This window comes from Exophiala aquamarina (genome assembly GCF_000709125.1).
Source record: "Exophiala aquamarina CBS 119918 chromosome Unknown aczIA-supercont1.6, whole genome shotgun sequence".
NCBI lineage: Eukaryota > Fungi > Ascomycota > Eurotiomycetes > Chaetothyriales > Herpotrichiellaceae > Exophiala > Exophiala aquamarina.
Genome location: NW_013550582.1, coordinates 91119 through 108720, shown reverse-complemented (window position 1 = coordinate 108720; position 17602 = coordinate 91119). Strand labels below are relative to the sequence as shown.

The window sequence follows — 17602 nt, the reverse complement described above, 5'->3', positions numbered from 1 at the left end:
ATACTATAGTAGCTATAACTAGAATAATACTCTTTACTTACCTATATTAGCGAGGGAATAGTAACGCTAAAGATCTCTATAGTCTTAAGCTCGCTAAAGGACTATACTTTTAAGACTTCTCGTAATAGATATATATAAAGCTATAATAGCCTTATTCGTAAAGGTTACTACTACTAAAACTTAGGCTATATAGTTATATAGCCGAACTCGTAGAAGGAAAATACTCTTATTTCTATAAACTATACTCTTATGACTACTATTTAATACTTAACGTACGCTCTCGTACGTAACGTTGCTTATCTCCTTGTCCTCGTCGCTTAGATTCTCTACTTTTTTCCTTACTTACTTGTTCTTCCATACTAAGGCTCCTTCTCTCTTCTTTCATGACTAAGCGCCTCGAGCCCTAATATAATAGTATAGTATAATATAGACTTAGTTATTATTATATCCTCTAATAGCGATAATAGCTATTAGTATAATAGAGCTACTTAGCTATCTAGTTTTCTAGCTTCTAATCTCTAGAGTACCTAGGTCCTTAATCTAAAGACTTTAACCTTCGTATCGTATATTATTATTCGTAATAGTAACTATAGGCGGGTTCTAAGAATATAGGCCCTAGCCTAGATGTAGGCAAGATTAATCCGTTGCTTAGGCCGAACTATACTATGCTTAGTTACGTACAGGAGCATCTTAGGTTAAAGCGGCGAGGCTTAGGGCCACGCTCAGGTCTAAAGATGGAAATGGAAAGTACCTACGTCGAGATTCCGACGTCGAACTCTGTATTTCACGAACCAGACATTCTCCGTTTCCAGTTCCTTGCCAGGACTGGTGAGCTTGAAGTCGAACCTTCGAACGAACTCGGCCACCAGCTTTGAAATTCCAGGAGGCGATGCAAGTTCGAGAACCAAACCTGAACTATACTAGTCTCAGCCCGCACGTCCGAGGTATTCCGGCAGAAGAAGAAATGTTCGTAACCGTCATAAATTACTTCTCCATTTTAGAAGCCCGTTTGGCACTTTCAAGCCAGCGCTCTGGACGGTAGGTGTCCGCGTCCGCTCCGAACACATCCTTATTGCGGTGAGCTACCCAAGAGTTTACTCCAACTATCGCCTACAAGAAGAACTTACCATCTTTGATCCATCGTGTGGCAGATGTTGGACGGTATACTCACCCCTTCCAGGAAGTATCTACCACAGAGATACACGCCTCCTTTAGGTACAACGCGGGCAAGCGGCAGCCTTGTGACAGGCTGCATTCTTAGACCTTCTTTAATGCATACCTGCAGATACGGCATACTTTGGGCCTCCGTAAATGAAATGATGGCGTTTGGAGAGGCTTTGTCTGATATTTATGTCGATTTCCGCTCGTAACTAGCAATGTTATGTCAAGACGGGAAACACGGGGTCAGAAGTGGGACTTCGATGTCATGACGGCTAGACCAAGTACTCAGCTTCTTATATACCTCCGCATTCTTCATCAAGTGATACATAACGGCAGCCATACTGATGGAGGTGGTATCTGAGACGGCGCCAATATTGGTGAAACACGACATCAAGACGTGATAGATGGTGAACTTGACGGGATCCCCAGAATGCAGTGTGAGAAGCTTGGCTAAGAAATCATCATCTTGTCTTGTTACTCTAGTCTCAAATTTCGTGGCGTCAAGCCTCTCTGTGATGTGCTTCTGGCAGAAATCGACCATATACTGCATCATGGGTATTCCGAGCAGAACCTTGATGTATGAGATGATCGGGTGCCATTCGCTGTAGATGCCGACGTTGGCGGAGTGCACAAGGTAGATATGAATGGCCCTCATCAACCCCATCTAATCGCAGCTGGAGTCGAGGAAGCCAAATCTCTTCCCAACTTTAAAGTGTGTTAGAAACACGATAGCAGTGAGGAAGGCTTATAACTCAGACCTACCGTGATTAAACCAATAGTATCAAATGCCCAATATTGGCACTATTCTTGCAGGTTGATATCGCACTTGGTTTGAGAGAACTCCTCGAACTTTATGATCATCCTCCGAGCGCAGCCGTTGACGTCCTCTTCCATCTGGACCAGCGATGTCATGGAGTACAAGTTTGCCACTCTTCGGTCTCCACGTGCCGTTTAGGGTCAGGGTGACTGCTGGCGTAATAACAAGGTGCCTAAAGATCAAAAATTACATTTTCAAGTCGGTCTGATGCGATGAACAGCACACCTTAACGAACCGAGAGCCGTGTCCGTATATTACTTTGACAGCATTCGCATCATCGAGACTGTACTCATTTGGAGCAATCCGGACGACGGGGCCTTTAGACATCTGTTATAAGGCTGCTTCGTCTGGCTTGAAAGTCCTTTTCCCTACCGAATTGTTCGTGTAATCTGCTGTTGACTTTCTCGAAGTTGCCCCGCCAGACGTCTCGGAGATACCACAGCCGAGAGAATCTGGCGAAAAAGGGTCCCGGTGTTCCTCTCAGGGGCGTCCCGTACGCCCTCCATAGTCGATGGAAACCAAATCCGAAGAGCAAAATTAGCACGATCGAAGCAAAACCATACCGTTTGAGCTCGGAGTCGAACGTGCTCATCTTGAGGATATGTGGGTCCGTGGCCACTCAGGAGGAGGGGAGAGGAAAACACCGACACTTGACGAGGATATCAATAAAAGGATGGATAGAATTGCCTGAGAAGAATTTCCCGGTTGCTCAGCCGCTCTGCATACCTTCCTTTCCCTTATGCGGCTCCATCTCGCAAGTTCTGAAATCTGCGAGGATGCTTGCTTAACAACTCAAGGTGGGGATGAGGCGAGCGGGATCGAGAAAATCCAAGGAGTGTTTCCCCACACGCCTCTCCGTCTCTGCAGAGCTCCAGTACCCTCCCACATAATTTCCCCACCAAATTAGGGGTACATCCCGTGCTGGTTGTGTTAATTAACACCGCATCGCCGTTGCAGCAGCTGGAGGAGTTCGCGAACATTGATGGAGGGTGGTGAGCAGACTGAGAAATAACCAAAGGAGCGCTGCTTGACACATGACCCGTTCAGGCTTTGCCAGCTCTTCGAAATGACGGCTGCATCTCCCAATGTACCCAATGCATTTCGGGAAAGATGCCATTTAGCAAACCTCCATCCTCAGCCCTTTGCTCTACGAGTGTCTCGTGCAGCAGCCTCTCCCGTTTTGCCTGCGTGTAACCTGGAAAGTAGGACCAAAACCTGCTGGACAATTGAGCTTTCCGCAAGTGGTTCAAGGTGTGGGGATGTCAAGATAGGGCGCGTACGAAAGCGTCGAAACCACCCAGTATCGCAGGACAAACAAATTTTTGATATGGATAGTCATGAGGATTCAATTCGCCCACAGAGGGGCAATTTGTGCATTGGTACTTCTTCTATAATTTTCGGTCCATCTCCTTCGTTCGCCCGCTTCTAAACTTAAGACGCCGCCACAGCTCATGAAGAACAACAAGGAGAAAGAAATCGAAAAACGAGTCTTCCTGGTATCTCGTGAGCCATAGAAGGAATAGATATGATGGTGGACATGTATGCTTTTCCAAACAATGGGGCAAAAAGCGCAAACAGGACAGCCTATCTATGCACTCAACCAATCGAGGAACTCGGGCGTGAAGTAGCTGATGACAATTCCCGCACCGGCTCGCAAGATGCCTTCGGTGCTCTCGAAGGCCATTTGCTTCAAATCAAAGACTCCTGCCTTGGCACCGGCATGGAGCATTGCGTATTCACCTGACACCTGGTATGCGGCAATGGGCATGTCTTTGGCGATTTCTTTCGCGTCGGAGATGATGTCCAGGTAGGAGCTCGCGGGCTTGACCATGATAATGTCGGCGCCTTCTTGGATGTCTCGGGCTATGGCTCTTCGAGCCAACCCTCGTCCTCCCGGTGGCAGTTGGTAACACTTCCGGTCGCCGAAACTGGGGCACGAGCCCGCCGCATCGCGGAATGGGCCGTACAGGCACCCAGAGAACTTGGCGGCGTAACTCATCAGGTTGACTTGATGGGAAAGGCCGGCCTCAATAAGTTTTAATTTTATGGCCCGGATTCGTCCGTCGTTCATGTCTGAGGGAGCTACACAGTGGGCTCCGGCCTGGGCGTACGCCATGGCCACGTCAGAGATCCTCTCAACGGACATAGCATTATTGAGACTCCCATCATCGCGCAGGATACCACAGTGGCCGTGCGACGTGTACTCGCAGAGACACACGTCAGCGACGATGAAGAGCTGGGGGAAGTTTCGGCGAAGCAGCTGGATGGCTTGGATGACCGGACCTTCTGGATCGTCCGCCGCAGTGCCTAGTGCATCTTTGGCAGTGGGAGCCAAGGGCACGCCAAAAAGGATGACAGACCGTAAGCCCTTTTGCACCAGTGGTGTGATGAAAGAGATTAATTTATTGAGGCCCAGGCGATTCTGGTTCGGTAGAGAGGGGATGGGGGTGAATTCATCAGGATTATCGGTAATGAAAAGGGGGTAAATGAGCATCGACTGGAGTCCTGTCAGCATTACAGAGTATAGCTTGAATAGCTTTGTCTTATTGTACCTTCGTCAATTGTCTTTCAGCTTGCCATGCTCTTGACAGAGGATGGCTGTACCCCGCATGCAGTTGACTAGAGATATCGCCTGCGATGCTCACACTGGTAGCAGCAGTGGATGCATACGAACGAGCTTGCGACCTGCGCGAGATGGTGGATTGATCATCAATATTGCTATTAATCGTACTGCCACTAGCACGAGGATTCTGTAGCGAGGGGTCGCGGAATGCGATGTCTTGTACAAGAGATGAAAACGACATGTTTAGAGTGAGGATAGGTGGAGTGTGATTTCAAGTTAAGGGCAACGGTCAGTTCAGACGATGTGCTGTCGTGGAGACAATGAACGGTGTGGATGAGGAACTGCGAGGGAACAAAGACGAAGAAGCGGCGAAGTTCCACAGTCGCCTTTTGCTTCCAATTGCAGCGAAAAAGTCGCAGCATACGAAAGAAAATGGGGTAATCGTTATTGGCCAACCAAGAAACGATGACCCTTCCGAAACACGCTATTCGGGGGAAGTTTGAGGGGGCGCGGCGGATAAACGATGTTCCAGCATTCCAGTATCTAATCTGATCTCCGTGGAGAAGTCGTCCCCCTCAGAGGGGTTCCCGCATGCCTCCGTCCTCATGTTCCGAGTACTCTGTACATGGAGTCCTTCCTGCAATTCTAGCGATAACCACAGTAGTATTCAATGCGTGATGTTCCCGTGATCCAGTGAATATTTGCCCCTCAACGCCGTCGCCATGCATTGCCAGACAACCAAAGATTTACAATTGAATGTCATTGTTCAAGAGGCGCACCTCCTCGCCAGGCTTGAAAGCTGGGAGCCCGATATATGGACATCCGTCGCAGCGGAAGGCATCTAGTACGCGAAGCGTTAATATAGAGCATGTTCTGTGGGACTGAAACACTTACCCCCTAGACTGCAGTTTCCACAACTGCCGACCTTGCCTTGGACTGTGAAATCAACCTCGGCAAGATCATCCGCTTGTAGTTTCAACGCGTTGAGTGTTTTGTCTGCGTTCTCCCTTTTCGCGCGATCCTCGGCCTCTAACTTTTCTGCCAGTCCACATGAGCAATCTTTGCACGCTCGTCGCCTCTTGGCCTTGGGTTGACACTCGGTTGCTGGTAGGGGTTAGCTTTTTCAGTGTTGAAGTTGTGCATCAAACTCACGAATCTTGATCGGTCGTTGGAAGTCCTCGTCTTCCATCAACTCATCTTCATCGATTAGCTCATCATCTGAGCCGTTGTTTCCGTCGTCGAAGCCCACACCCGCTGGAACTTCTTCTTCAACCTTCCGCTTTCCACTCAAGGGCAGAGAGACATGGTCCACATTTCCATTGCGAAGTCCACCTGCTGCTTGAGAGGCATTCTTCCTTCCAAATTTCAATGGGACAGTCTCCTGCGCGCAAGCCTTGGGCTTGACGAATCCCACTCCAGATTCGAAGGACAGTCCAGCAAGAATGCCTTCATTTTTCTCAGCAATATCATATTCCCCAAGTTGCCCATCCTGGCTGCGGAGTTGTCCACCGTCCTTCAATGCTGCAACCAGCAGAGAAAACACCGCCCGACCGAGGAGAGGTTGGCTTTCGCGGCGAGATCCATCCGCATCGGAAAGGATCAGAATGAGGTCATAGGTTGAGGAAGGGAGCGAAACCAGCCCCACTGACAGCCTATCCAGCATCTGCAAGTCCGTGACTGATCTATCATAGCTTTGTAAGACGCTGGTCAATTTCTCTTGGTGGGATGATATTGAAGGTGGCGAAAGCAGCAGTGTTCGTTTGAGGGTTTGAGGGACTTTGGATGTGGGCATGACGAAGTCGTCGGAAGTGTCCATGAGGATAGAGGGCGACATGATGGTGGATTTGTCCTACAGGCTCGTGGTAGTAGTGCTATGGTGAATGATTGTGATCGACCTTTGCTGGGGAGAAGGGGAAAAAGAATCAGGGCGCACGGCCTAGATTAGAAATCGGAAAAGAACGCTAAGATAAAGCGGCCGGATTGATACTGAAGTCTGTACCGGGCTCGAATTATGACGCGCCCCTGCATGTCCCACTGGCTTTTATTGCCTGGAAAGGGTTAAGCAAACCACGCAGGATTTTGATCTACCACGTGAACAGCAGTGAGCTGCTTGGGGCCATATAAATCAAGATGATCAACATAGTTGATATTCTGAAGCTCGCAGCCCGGGGACAAAGTTGAGGTTCATCACGTGAGGTGTTTGTTCGGGAGAAGCCGTGGTCACACCACCTGACGGGTGATCAGTGACCACCACCGAGCCGCCGACCGCATCGCCGCCATTCCATAAAGGCAGTCGGTCGGTGAGAGACTTTCAAGCAGTACTCCATTTTATTGCTGCAAACACCCACTGTGAGATGGACTCACTTTTGCGACATTTGCATCCGCAGCTTGTCAGTTCACAATTCCCCCTCGGATTGACAGCATCCGTGTGGCCTTTCCAGCACAGGAGGCCAAGAGGAAGAGGAATCTTGTTCCTGCATGACAACCGAGCCATACGCTGGCATGCGATATACTATGTTTGTGTTGTGACAGTGTTGGGAGCTATGGAGCTGTGGAGCTATGGATGTTGCTGGAAACAGACACCTTTCCTTTCCATTCTACAGCTATCCGTACCTGGATTGCGTGTTGGTGTGCCGGAGGCGTGGATTCGCGCTTCTGAGGGAGTGGAGACGTTAGTGCCCAGCCAAGCGTTGAAAACCCCGCGCTAGTTGCGTTAGTACGGCAGGTTGAATCCGGGGAAGGTGTCACTTGAGCATCGATCACGATGGAAGGCAGGCGCCCCCCATCGGTATCGGGAGTGCCATCAGTGATCACCCATCGCTGGCAGCCATGATGCCTCATGCCTCATGCCTCATGCCTCGCCCGTCCACCGCGTCGCCATCCCAATTAGAAGGTCATGCGAGCAAATGGCCTCAATCTTATCCCTGACTAACGAAAGTAGCCACCCCGTTTAAACTCACTGGTATCCCTCCCACCAAACACTCATCTGCCTTCACTTCCGGTCCCCATCCTCTTAAGCGTCTCCAATCACCAACCCAGTCTCGTAGAACGAACCCCAAAACTCAAGCATCACTTCATTCACTCTCATCTTCCTTCTCTTTGTCCTCGTCTTCAGCTACTGTGTCAATAACATCAATCTGCATCTCGAAAACGTGAGTTACTTCACTGAATCCCGAGTGGTCTTGCACCTCGTTGCCAGTTGGCCCAAGCTTCGTCCCTCCCTTCCTCTTTCTGCAGGGTCGCGTGTCTGCCCATCTCAGGTCCAACCTCCGCTCATCCCCTTCTGACTCTTTCTTTCAGCAACAATCAACCACAATAGAGACTTGTGAACCACCAAAACACTTTCACTTGTCCTCAGCCAACCCCTTCGACACTCTCACCCAATCAGTAAGTCATCCCGGCCTCTTCCATCAACATGCGCTGACCCAAATGCAGTGACTCGCACCAACAAGGGCAACGACCGCAACCACAGTGCCTTGGCTGATGGCACAGCTCTTCCTGAAGACCGCCTTCCACGCTACTTCGCCAAACATGGTCACGTTGATGCTGATCCAAAGGGTGTCAAGAAGCAAGGAGGCGGCAAAGGCAACTGGTAAGACATCCTCGCTGCTCATGAGATTGGAGCTGACATGGTGCAAGGGGCCGTGATGGCGAAGAAGCCCAAGACTATGGCTACTCCTTCAACAATCAACGCCGTCGCTCCAACAGTTCCACTCAAGTCCTAGGTGACTTTAAGACCAAGTTCGAAGCCATGGATGCCGACCCGGTCTTCGAGGAGAGCCTTCATGGTCCCACCGACGATGACATGGAGGAAGCAAGTAATCTCTCCAAGGAAGAATCCACAGACAGCAGCACTTTGGGAGGCAGTATTGATGATGATGACAAGAAATTGTAATACTACACACAAGCATGTATCGAGATTGACTGCTCTACAATCAGGGTCAGATCAATTCTCTCATATGGCGCCAGGATGGTGCTTCACAATATGTATACTGTGACATCAGCAGTATTTGTTTCACAACCAAATATGTCCGATGGTGCTGGAGCGAGTCGAGGAGCGACAGAGTTAGCCATAGTGTACTAGCAGAAGACGATTCCAGTCGCTCTGTCCCACCCAAGACATTGCAGCTGTTTTCTATAATCATTCTCAATTGCTAGTTGTCGTAACGTGAAATCCTGCAGGAGATGCCTGTACTGTAGTAGCAGCGGACGATGCGACGGAAGAATAGTTATCCAAACCCGAGAAAGCCTGGCAATTCGACACCTCAGCTAGGCCATCGAGTGCCACCAAAACCTGAGGCCTGAGGCACACTTGCTTCACGTTACCCGCACCGAATAAAGCTTGGCAATTCCCGGTACGCTATATACTATTTCTTAATAATCATAGTCATGTAGTGACTCCCAGATTCCCATCAACTTGATTCTTTCGTAAGAGAAAATATCAGCGGATAGGTCTGACCTCTGTATCAGCACCTACAGGTAGGATTGCTATGGGAATTTGCCACTCAGGGCGATGATTATTAGTTCTCCTTCCCTTTTCAGATATTGCTTGACACACTTGGATTTATCTCCTCGAGCGTTTCAACAAACTCTCTCCATAATCTTTTCTGGACCTCATGGCCGCCACTGCTTGTCACGAAGTCCGATGGGCTATGTTGTACAGATCAGCTCAGCTAAGCTGAAAGATGGAAGGACAGATGTCCGCATAGACTTACGCTGCGATTGCACAAGCGTCCAAGTATTGTCCATGCGTCTCCTTCCCGCCAGCTGCACCGTGCAAGAGGGTCCTTGACCCCTTTTCAGCCGACCGACCAATGAGGGCCCTCCAGGGCGGAAACAGTATTTTGAGCACGATTCCGGCGTTTCTCATGATAGATGTCTTTACGAACCCTGGGTTCACAACTGACACTGTGATGTCACCCGGCGACGAGGATTCAGTGATTTGGGCAGCTAATTCTCGAACCACGAGGAGCTACACCAGTTTCGAAACGTAGTATCTGTTGTGGAATCAATAGATGCTCTATCTTCTTGGAAAAGGTAGGTAATGATACTGACCTATTGGCCATGTCTGCATTCTCCTGAATGGCCAAATCTTTAAGAATATTCTCCTTCTGCTCTGGGAAATCCGTCATGAAGTGAGTGAAGGACCCGGTGAATGTGAGAACTACCTCTTTTTGGAACTGGACCGAAGTTTCCCGCAGCTTGGGAAGCAGCAATAGACTCAATAGCATTGCGCTCAGCACATTGACCGTGATGGTGGACTCATTATCTTCAACAAGTTTAAAGTCACGGGTCAGAATACCTGCATTGTTGATGACAATATCAAGGCGCTCGAGAGTTGAAGCGCGTTGTGCAAACGCCTTGACGCTTGAATGTGGGCTAAGATCCAGTTCCCAGACCTCAGCGACACCCCCTCGACCCGTTGATTCATGGATGGATTTGGCCGCTGCCTCTCCTTTACTCCTGCTTCGAACCGCGACAATGACCTTCTGCGCACCCAGTCGGACAAAATGGCGGGCTGCCTCCAAGCGCAGACCCACGTTGGCGCCGGTGACAACAACGGTCTGTCCGCTGTACGATTTCGTTAGATATGGCAGTGCTACGAACTGAGCGCCAAGCCAGCCATAAACCATCAAGGCCGACCGCCATAATGTGCAATACAATCTGAAGCTAGATCTAGGCTCGGAGGCTGTGCTGAGGACAAGTCGAGCCTGCGCAGCTTGATAAGGATTCTGCTGCTATGATGGCCGCTGGGTAATGGCAAAGCGGATGGGGCGGATGCTCGGTGGGGAAATGTCTTGCGTGGAAACTGTCTGCTGCCATTTTGTGGCAGACTGCTCTCCTTTTATTGTTTTCGTACGTCCTCATGTTCAAACGCTCTCCAGGCAAAGCAGGGGCCATCATCAAGAACTAGCGACCAAGTAGCTCAGAACTAACTACGTAGTCTATATGTCTCAATCGTCGATGAACGAATTCGGCCCCTCTACCTGTAGTAACTGGTAAGTGATCTTTGAAGGCCCTCGGGTAGTAGAGATGTTCTCGTTGTCTCATTGGATGGCATGCTAGGCGGTATTTGAATGCACTAACTTTCTTGAGTTAAGCGATGAAAGCAGGTTGCATATTTTAGTGTGGATGCAGGTTAACGACAGGATCGAATTGGATACACTTGATCTATCACTGACCACAACCCTTGCCTTGGACGAAGGCAACCCTTTCATTATACCTTTGGAGCGGCATGAAAGCATATTGCAGATTATAAGGGATTTCAGTTTCCTCAAGTCGGAGCTCGGAAAGAGTTGACCTGATCAACTTGCTTATCACAACGAAGTCCACAAAACACAATGGAGACCCCTGGACGTCTGCGGCTGGGGTATATGGACCAATTAGCCGAAGCGCATTGTGATGATGACAACTGGACTGGATTGAAGGATCCAAAAGAGAGACGAAAACGCCAAGTCCGGTTAAGTTTAAGGGCACATCGTGCGTTTCCCCTGCTTCTTTGTTGAGTCATTGCAGAATGAAAACAGTCTTCGAGGTATTCTGGTAGACGTGGTAGATTAATGCTGACTCAGAGCTAGGCAAGCGGAAAGCAGCACAACTTGCGGAACGGGAAATGCCTTTGCACCCAAATATTGAGGCAGAATCCGGTACTCGACATGTTATCTACCCTCCAAGCGACAACCAGGCTGTTCGCACAACGCCTAATCTCTTCATCCCTGCTGCTCTCGACCAGAGGGGCTCCTTTGTTCCCATGCGAAATCTATATCCAATGTCGCGCGATCATTTATTACCGCTGGTTCAGTACAACGCATGGAGAGCAACCTTGACCAATGTCCTCATCTTAGGCCACCTCCACCTCATAAGCCAACAAACCTGCCGCTTCGGCAGTTGCACTACTATCTTTCCCAATCCCTATCAACGCAAAAGTTTACCAGAATCTCTAAAGCCGACTGAACTTCAGCGAAGTACTTCATACCCGGATTGGATCGATATCATGCCTTCCCCAAGGATGCGAGACAACGCAACCAGAACTCAGCGCCTGATCTCGAATGCCGAGCTATGCGCTGATCTTATGGGCGGAATCTCCGGTAAGCAGCATAATATTGAGTCCGCGATTATCGTATGGTCGGACCCTTGGGAACCTCGTGGTTGGGAACTCAGTCAAGGTTTCATCCGCAGGTGGTGGTTTTTGGTTGAGGGCTGCAATGATTTGTTCGAAGCTACCAATCGCTGGCGAGATCTGCGAGGAGATGATCCTTTAGTCTTTGAGCGACCATGAGGGAGTGCGAGCGTAGCTATTTGGACAGACAGCTGGCATGGTTGAGTGAATCCAAAATTTAGCAGTGTTAATAATTTTGACCTTGCAAGTAGGCCTTTTTAGACCCGTTCTCGCAGAAATACCACCTCCTATTACAACGACGACTTTTTGTCAAATCTGATTGATCGTTGGTGAAGCGCAAGGCTAGAGTACAGCCTTATCACGTAGTAGCTTCGGAGAAACAAGGCAGCGTCACTTCCCATCTCTTTTCGGACTAGGTTGCCCTGCTGGGAACGACGCGTCAGGAACGGGGATTGTCAAATTCCTAGCTTTATTTGCGACTGCTCCCAAACATTCCATTCATCCACACTGCTGCACCCTCTTCTGCTGCCCGAGGCATCTTCAGCATGTTTTCTCCAGATGCCTCCAGAGCCCAGTCATTAAGACCCAAGAGAAACCGACAGACGGTAGGCACGGATGACACAATAAAACTACCCCAGGCGAAGCGAAAACGATCAGCTCTACGTCGAGATACCTTCGAGCCCTTGGCTGAAGCGAGCCTGAATGAGGTTGCCGGGCGAGAAACTACTGAAGAGAAAAGCAATGGACACGCAACAGCCCCTCCCGAGTCTCGAGAAGTTACCATCCGAGGAAAGAAGCCTGAGAAACGATCTGAACGTGCGACAGGTTCGGCGGCATTAACTCTTTCCAACAATGATTTCTATACAATCGTCCAACTGCCAGCCCTACCTGAGCAAATCCGAAATCATCCAGACATCCCATATTCATGCGTGATATCCCCTGAATATGGTTACGCACTCGCCTTGACACATTCTGATGCTTTGACCTGGCCTTTCAATTCCAGTGCGTCTACACCTTCGTCCAGAGACGTCATAAACTTCAAACTGCCATTCCCTCCTTCATCTGCCGAAGATCCTCTGCCCCTGGCCACCTTCACAGCCAGATCTGCAAGTGGTGAACCTGGGCTTCTCGTGGTTTCATCAAGATGGGGGAAAGTCGTCTTTTGGGAGACCATCTCGAGTGCATCATCATTTCTCCCGGGTCAGACATCAAGCGGGGTGCAAGGTTCAATTGTAGGACTGATGAGCGGCGAATTTGTTGAGGAGTTGGTCAATGCAGAGCCTTCTGGCTTCATGCTAGCTTTCAAATATGGCCGAGTCGCTCATTTGACCATTCGTGACCAGATGGGCAGACCTAATATTGGGGTGCAACATCTTCGAAAATATACGAATGCATCCGGTATCTTTGGCAGCATTCGTAACGTATTCAACGGAGATAAACGAAAAGGAACACCTATTATCAAGGCTGGAGGGTCCAGGAAGGGCCAACGTGATGTTGTTGTCGCGACTGAGGATGCAGAGCTTGAATTTTGGAATACCAATCTCAGCGTCGGAAACTCGCTGGAGACATCCTTTAGTTTCAAAGAAGCTATCTTGGACGCACTCAAACCAACCGTCTCTGAGACAACACTCCAATTCAAAATCCTAGATGTCGAGCTTTCCGCTGGTCCAAGCACCGCGTTGTCTCGACGGGACAGTCATGGCGCGCCCATGATGGTACTGGCCTCACTGTCTACCGACATTGAAACAAGTTACCACATCGTCGAAATGGTGGTGGATCAAGATGCAAAGGTCAAGGTGGTCCATCCGATCAAATGTTATACGACACCGCTCAAAGAGCAACATTCCTGGAGACCGCGTTTGTGTATGTCCAAATCCCAGCCCATGGTATTTATTCTGTTTGAGACTGCAGTCGTTCTCTTTTCACTGGCGAAAGTGTCAGAATCTCCATCGTCACAATTGTTAATGGAACGGCACGCACTTCCCGAACCATTTCAGGACTGCATTCGATTTCAAGAGGGTACTATCTTCAAAGTTATTGGTCACGCTTTGGAAATGTCTGACAAACAATCCTCTATTGTGTTCGGGGTGCAAGGCTTTGGGATAGTCAAAGCTACCTCACACTTACGAGAACAACAAGAATTCGATGTGGAAGCGGATGACTTGCAAAATCAAATTTCCGCAAAGACCAAGATTGAACAAGCAGTTTTCTTTGGTACCATCAAGCAAAATCCTTTCGATCTCCAAAGTACTACCAATTTGTTCTCTGCAGCGGAGGTCCAATCAGCGGCACTTGAGATCAGCTCAGAGATCCTCTCTTCATCTTCCAAGCACCTTCCAAAAACCGCTCCACAGATTGATACTCAAATGCGACTCCGAGCAAAAGCGTTGAATGACTTGGCACAACATTTGATTGAACATTATTCTGCACAAGTTTCTCGACAGGTTCGGTTTGAGTTACTGTTGAATGCTGAAAAACTAGCTGCTGCGCAGGCTATCTGGAAGGTGCAAGAAGAAATCCAACGAAACTATCCACAGAGCGACCGGGAAATGACGTATCTTGAATTCACATTGCGTGCACTACACGAGAGTCGCCAGAAATATCCCGACCCTGAGAAGGGAGAAAAAGATCGCGTTAGACACTGGCTTGCCAACAGTCCTGGTCAGGTCAATCATCTCCTGAGCGAACTCGTCAGTTGTATCCGAGAGTTTGAAAAAATGGATGTAACAGATCCGGTCGTTATCGCCGACTATCTGAAGGAGGCTGTTGATCTTTGGGTTGCAACATATACGGCAGCGCTCAAATTTCGAGAAGATAATGCGCCGCTCCACGGTCTTGGAGATGAGGTTTTCGAAGATGGAATTCTGAAAGCCGGTTTCCCGACAGATATCCCCCATCCTTGGACTTCAGTTTATGAAACATTCGGTTTCAGTCAAACGTTGATTTACGACGTTTGTAAATTCCTTGTGGAGTGGTGGCAGGTCAATCAAACTGACAAAAAGGAGAAGAAAATGCCCACCAATATTGATGGAAAGCCTCATGAAGCCCCCAAAATGGCGGCTCTCAAGGAATTAGCAGCACGTTTGCCGACAGAGGTGGAGCTATTCTCACGCCTTGTCAAGGAAGAGGCCATTCAGACAGAATTACTTCATAAGGAACGACAAAAGGACCCAGATGCGTTGAGGGATGAAATCCGCAATCTTGCAATTGAAAGACTACGCCGCCTAAGGAAAATTTTGCTTCTTATCTCCAAGTTCAACATGCTGGGTGCAATTCACCTCGCAGAAAAGCTCCAAGATTTTGCCTTATTGGTACAACTAACCTATATGTATGACAAACAAATCCGGGAGGAGGCTCTTGCTAATCCTTCACTTGTCGAGATCAACGAAAGAAAGCTAGGAGAATTACAAGCGCGCGTCGAAACATATTTCGAGCGATTCGGCAAAGGCTGGGCGTACGCTAACTTCAGTCAATTGATTATTGACGGAGAATTGGGAACCTTGCTTTCAAAAGGGCAAGAGGACGACAACAAACGAAAGGCAATCCAATGGTTTTTCAGAAAAGCTCAAGACTATGGCCAGCAACTTGGAAAGCTCAGCTGGATTACGGATGTGCTCATCTCCGAAAACTTTTCTCGTGCCGAAAAAGCTCTCGCCCAAGTATCTACAGAAGAAACTGTGGATATTTGGAACAAGAAGACTGAGCTCGCGCTTGCTAAATTGACACATCTGGCCGCCGGAGGAGAGGACACAGCAAAATACAACACAGACATAGCGTTGATCGAGATTCAAGAAATGGTACATCTGCACGTTACGACAGCTGTAGGTCCAACTGTTGATGACAAAGCCGCCAACGACCTCGCTGCAGAGATCTTCGCCACCAGAGTTGTTACAAAAGCTCCAGCTTTGAAGAGACTGTTGAAAAATGGACTGAAATCGTTACTCAGTCGGTCTCCACTATCACCTGAAGAATTGATCGATGTTTTGACGTTGATGGATCCTACCGCTTGGATAGGAGACGAGCAAGATGATCCTCATATCCTCGGAAATGAGTTCAACTTAGCTTTACGGGCTGTAAGAATCTCAGCTGCGCTGTCTACGACATTCAAGGATGACCTGCGAGCCGTTATCTGGAGGCGAGCAATGATCAGAGATGATTGGCTTGCTCTCAACGACACAGCTGGGAAGGATGACACAAAGGTCGAACATGAACAGACCTCGACAAGTCTATTCAAAACTCTGTATGCCTCCTTTATCGCGGACCAAGCGGACGGCGAAGAACTTCAACTTTTAGCCCCATCTGAAATCCTTGCTCGAGAAGTTGTCTCTGGTGCCATTCGCCATAGATTTGTTGAGAACGAATTAGAAGGAATTCGCAAGGACTTGGACAAGGAACAAGCCAAGCTGAAGTCATTCGTGGATAAAGGCAGGCTTGAGGATCATTATGCCGGATTGCTTTCTTACGCCGAGCGCGTTGCCCGAGATCAGGCTGATCAGCAAGGGGAGATGATGGCGCAGGAAGTTAGCACCAACAACGATCACGATGACGACGACGACGACGACGACGACAACAACAACAACAACAACAACAACAACAACAACAACGAGGCTTGACTGTAACATCACTTAGGATTGATTTTGTGTGTGTATGCGTGCAATGCTTAGGCCTCACGCAGCTAAGGTGATGGGACCAGGAAAGGGAAAGTGAGGTTCTAGAGTAAAAGTACCCTGAATCAAGGAGTCTTACTGGATAAACAATCCATTATCATATTTAATTCATTATGTCTTCACATTCAGTTCTATGGCCTATCCCTCATTCTTTTGACGATTAACGCTACTTGGTGACTCAAAATCTCGATTCTTAAACCAGATAGCTGCCGCTTCTTCTTTCAGCCACTCCTTCTGTTAAACACCGTCTTCTCGTCTTTACTGGATATTTCACTTCTACAAGTCTAAGACCAAATCAAGACGGCGATTATCAATCATTTTGAGGCCCACGTCATAATCGACGGGAAAGTAGCTGAAGAGTACGATGACGACGAGGTTGACGAACTCGTCAACTCTCGATCTCCTTGCAGTGTCTCGAAATACGTCGAAGGTGTCTCCGGCGCTTTCGTTGAGTCCCGTGTCCGCGTCAAAGAACGCAACATCGCTAAAGAGGACGAGGACTTTATAGAAGCCATCCTTTGGGTAGATGGGGGATGTTGCAGGCACAAAATTCATTTCTATTAAGAAGCGTCCAGGACCAGCTTCCCAGGGGATCCGTTTCGAAGCCAAGGAAACCATTTTAGAGGTTAAAACCCCGGATAATCACAAGCGCGCTACGTTGAAGATGTAATTTGCTGACCTGGAATTGAGTTCGCTATCCTACAATCGCTGGCCAGAGCATGAATCGAATAGTCAGCTAGAAGGAGAGGGAATGGATCGGCCCACACAGCCGCTCGGACAGCCCGAAGACCTCCGGACGTTCGATCAAGCAATGTGCCTGTACTGAATACGAGGACGACCGGGCTAGTATTGTCCAAACAGTGCCAGAAAACGCTTTGAGAGGGTCTCTGCCTGATCTTACTATACGGTGAGCACTCATGCCGTGCTTCACTCAAAAGAAATGACTGCTGATTCTTATAGATTTATCCCAGATCCAAAGACTAAGTAACTGGGCCCCTCGGACTATGAAGAGATGATCCTGATCCGATTGCGATTTTCCGCTTCAAGTATAGAGGTCATCGTACGTCGCAGAAAGTCTCCAGTCTGTAGATATCCCACTAATTCTTGACCAATGTGGCAGGAGTGCTACAAAAGCTCTTCTTGATCCCGATGCCGCTCGAAGACGAACCACTCGAGGATCTCTCCCAGGACGAGACGCTCGAACTCCTCAGACGGTATCATCAACGGTTACAGGTCAGACATGAGGAGTCAACACCAACGATTTCCACACGAAA

General features: G+C 48.7%; 7 protein-coding genes across 7 annotated transcripts; 3 read left to right on the top strand and 4 right to left on the bottom strand.

Annotated features, from left to right (window-relative positions):
- Nucleotides 1–984: 984 nt before the first annotated feature.
- A1O9_07469 (uncharacterized protein) lies at nt 985–1825 on the bottom strand (the record flags this gene model as incomplete). The annotated part of the gene is made up of 2 exons (XM_013403025.1): nt 985–1110; nt 1463–1825. The coding sequence occupies 2 exons, from the start codon at nt 1823–1825 to the stop codon at nt 985–987; spliced, it is 489 nt and encodes a 162-aa protein (XP_013258479.1).
- A 1741-nt stretch (nt 1826–3566) lies between these two features.
- A1O9_07468 (delta-aminolevulinic acid dehydratase) lies at nt 3567–4782 on the bottom strand (the record flags this gene model as incomplete). Its single annotated transcript, XM_013403024.1, has 2 exons — nt 3567–4475; nt 4531–4782. 2 exons carry the CDS (start codon nt 4780–4782, stop codon nt 3567–3569), a joined length of 1161 nt encoding a protein of 386 aa, XP_013258478.1.
- Nucleotides 4783–5287: 505 nt separating this feature from the next.
- Nucleotides 5288–6375, bottom strand: A1O9_07467 (uncharacterized protein; the record flags this gene model as incomplete). Its single annotated transcript, XM_013403023.1, has 3 exons — nt 5288–5382; nt 5436–5645; nt 5694–6375. 3 exons carry the CDS (start codon nt 6373–6375, stop codon nt 5288–5290), a joined length of 987 nt encoding a protein of 328 aa, XP_013258477.1.
- Nucleotides 6376–7975: 1600 nt separating this feature from the next.
- Nucleotides 7976–8436, top strand: A1O9_07466 (uncharacterized protein). The gene is made up of 2 exons (XM_013403022.1): nt 7976–8133; nt 8181–8436. Exons 1-2 carry the CDS (start codon nt 8025–8027, stop codon nt 8264–8266), a joined length of 195 nt encoding a protein of 64 aa, XP_013258476.1. The 5' UTR covers nt 7976–8024; the 3' UTR covers nt 8267–8436.
- Nucleotides 8437–9079: 643 nt separating this feature from the next.
- On the bottom strand, nt 9080–10174 carry A1O9_07465 (uncharacterized protein; the record flags this gene model as incomplete). Its single annotated transcript, XM_013403021.1, has 3 exons — nt 9080–9191; nt 9257–9513; nt 9593–10174. 3 exons carry the CDS (start codon nt 10172–10174, stop codon nt 9080–9082), a joined length of 951 nt encoding a protein of 316 aa, XP_013258475.1.
- A 708-nt stretch (nt 10175–10882) lies between these two features.
- On the top strand, nt 10883–11820 carry A1O9_07464 (uncharacterized protein; the record flags this gene model as incomplete). Its single annotated transcript, XM_013403020.1, has 2 exons — nt 10883–11021; nt 11120–11820. 2 exons carry the CDS (start codon nt 10883–10885, stop codon nt 11818–11820), a joined length of 840 nt encoding a protein of 279 aa, XP_013258474.1.
- A 386-nt stretch (nt 11821–12206) lies between these two features.
- Nucleotides 12207–16274, top strand: A1O9_07463 (uncharacterized protein; the record flags this gene model as incomplete). Its single annotated transcript, XM_013403019.1, has 1 exon — nt 12207–16274. The coding sequence occupies one exon, from the start codon at nt 12207–12209 to the stop codon at nt 16272–16274; it is 4068 nt and encodes a 1355-aa protein (XP_013258473.1).
- Between the last annotated feature and the right edge of the window lie 1328 nt (nt 16275–17602).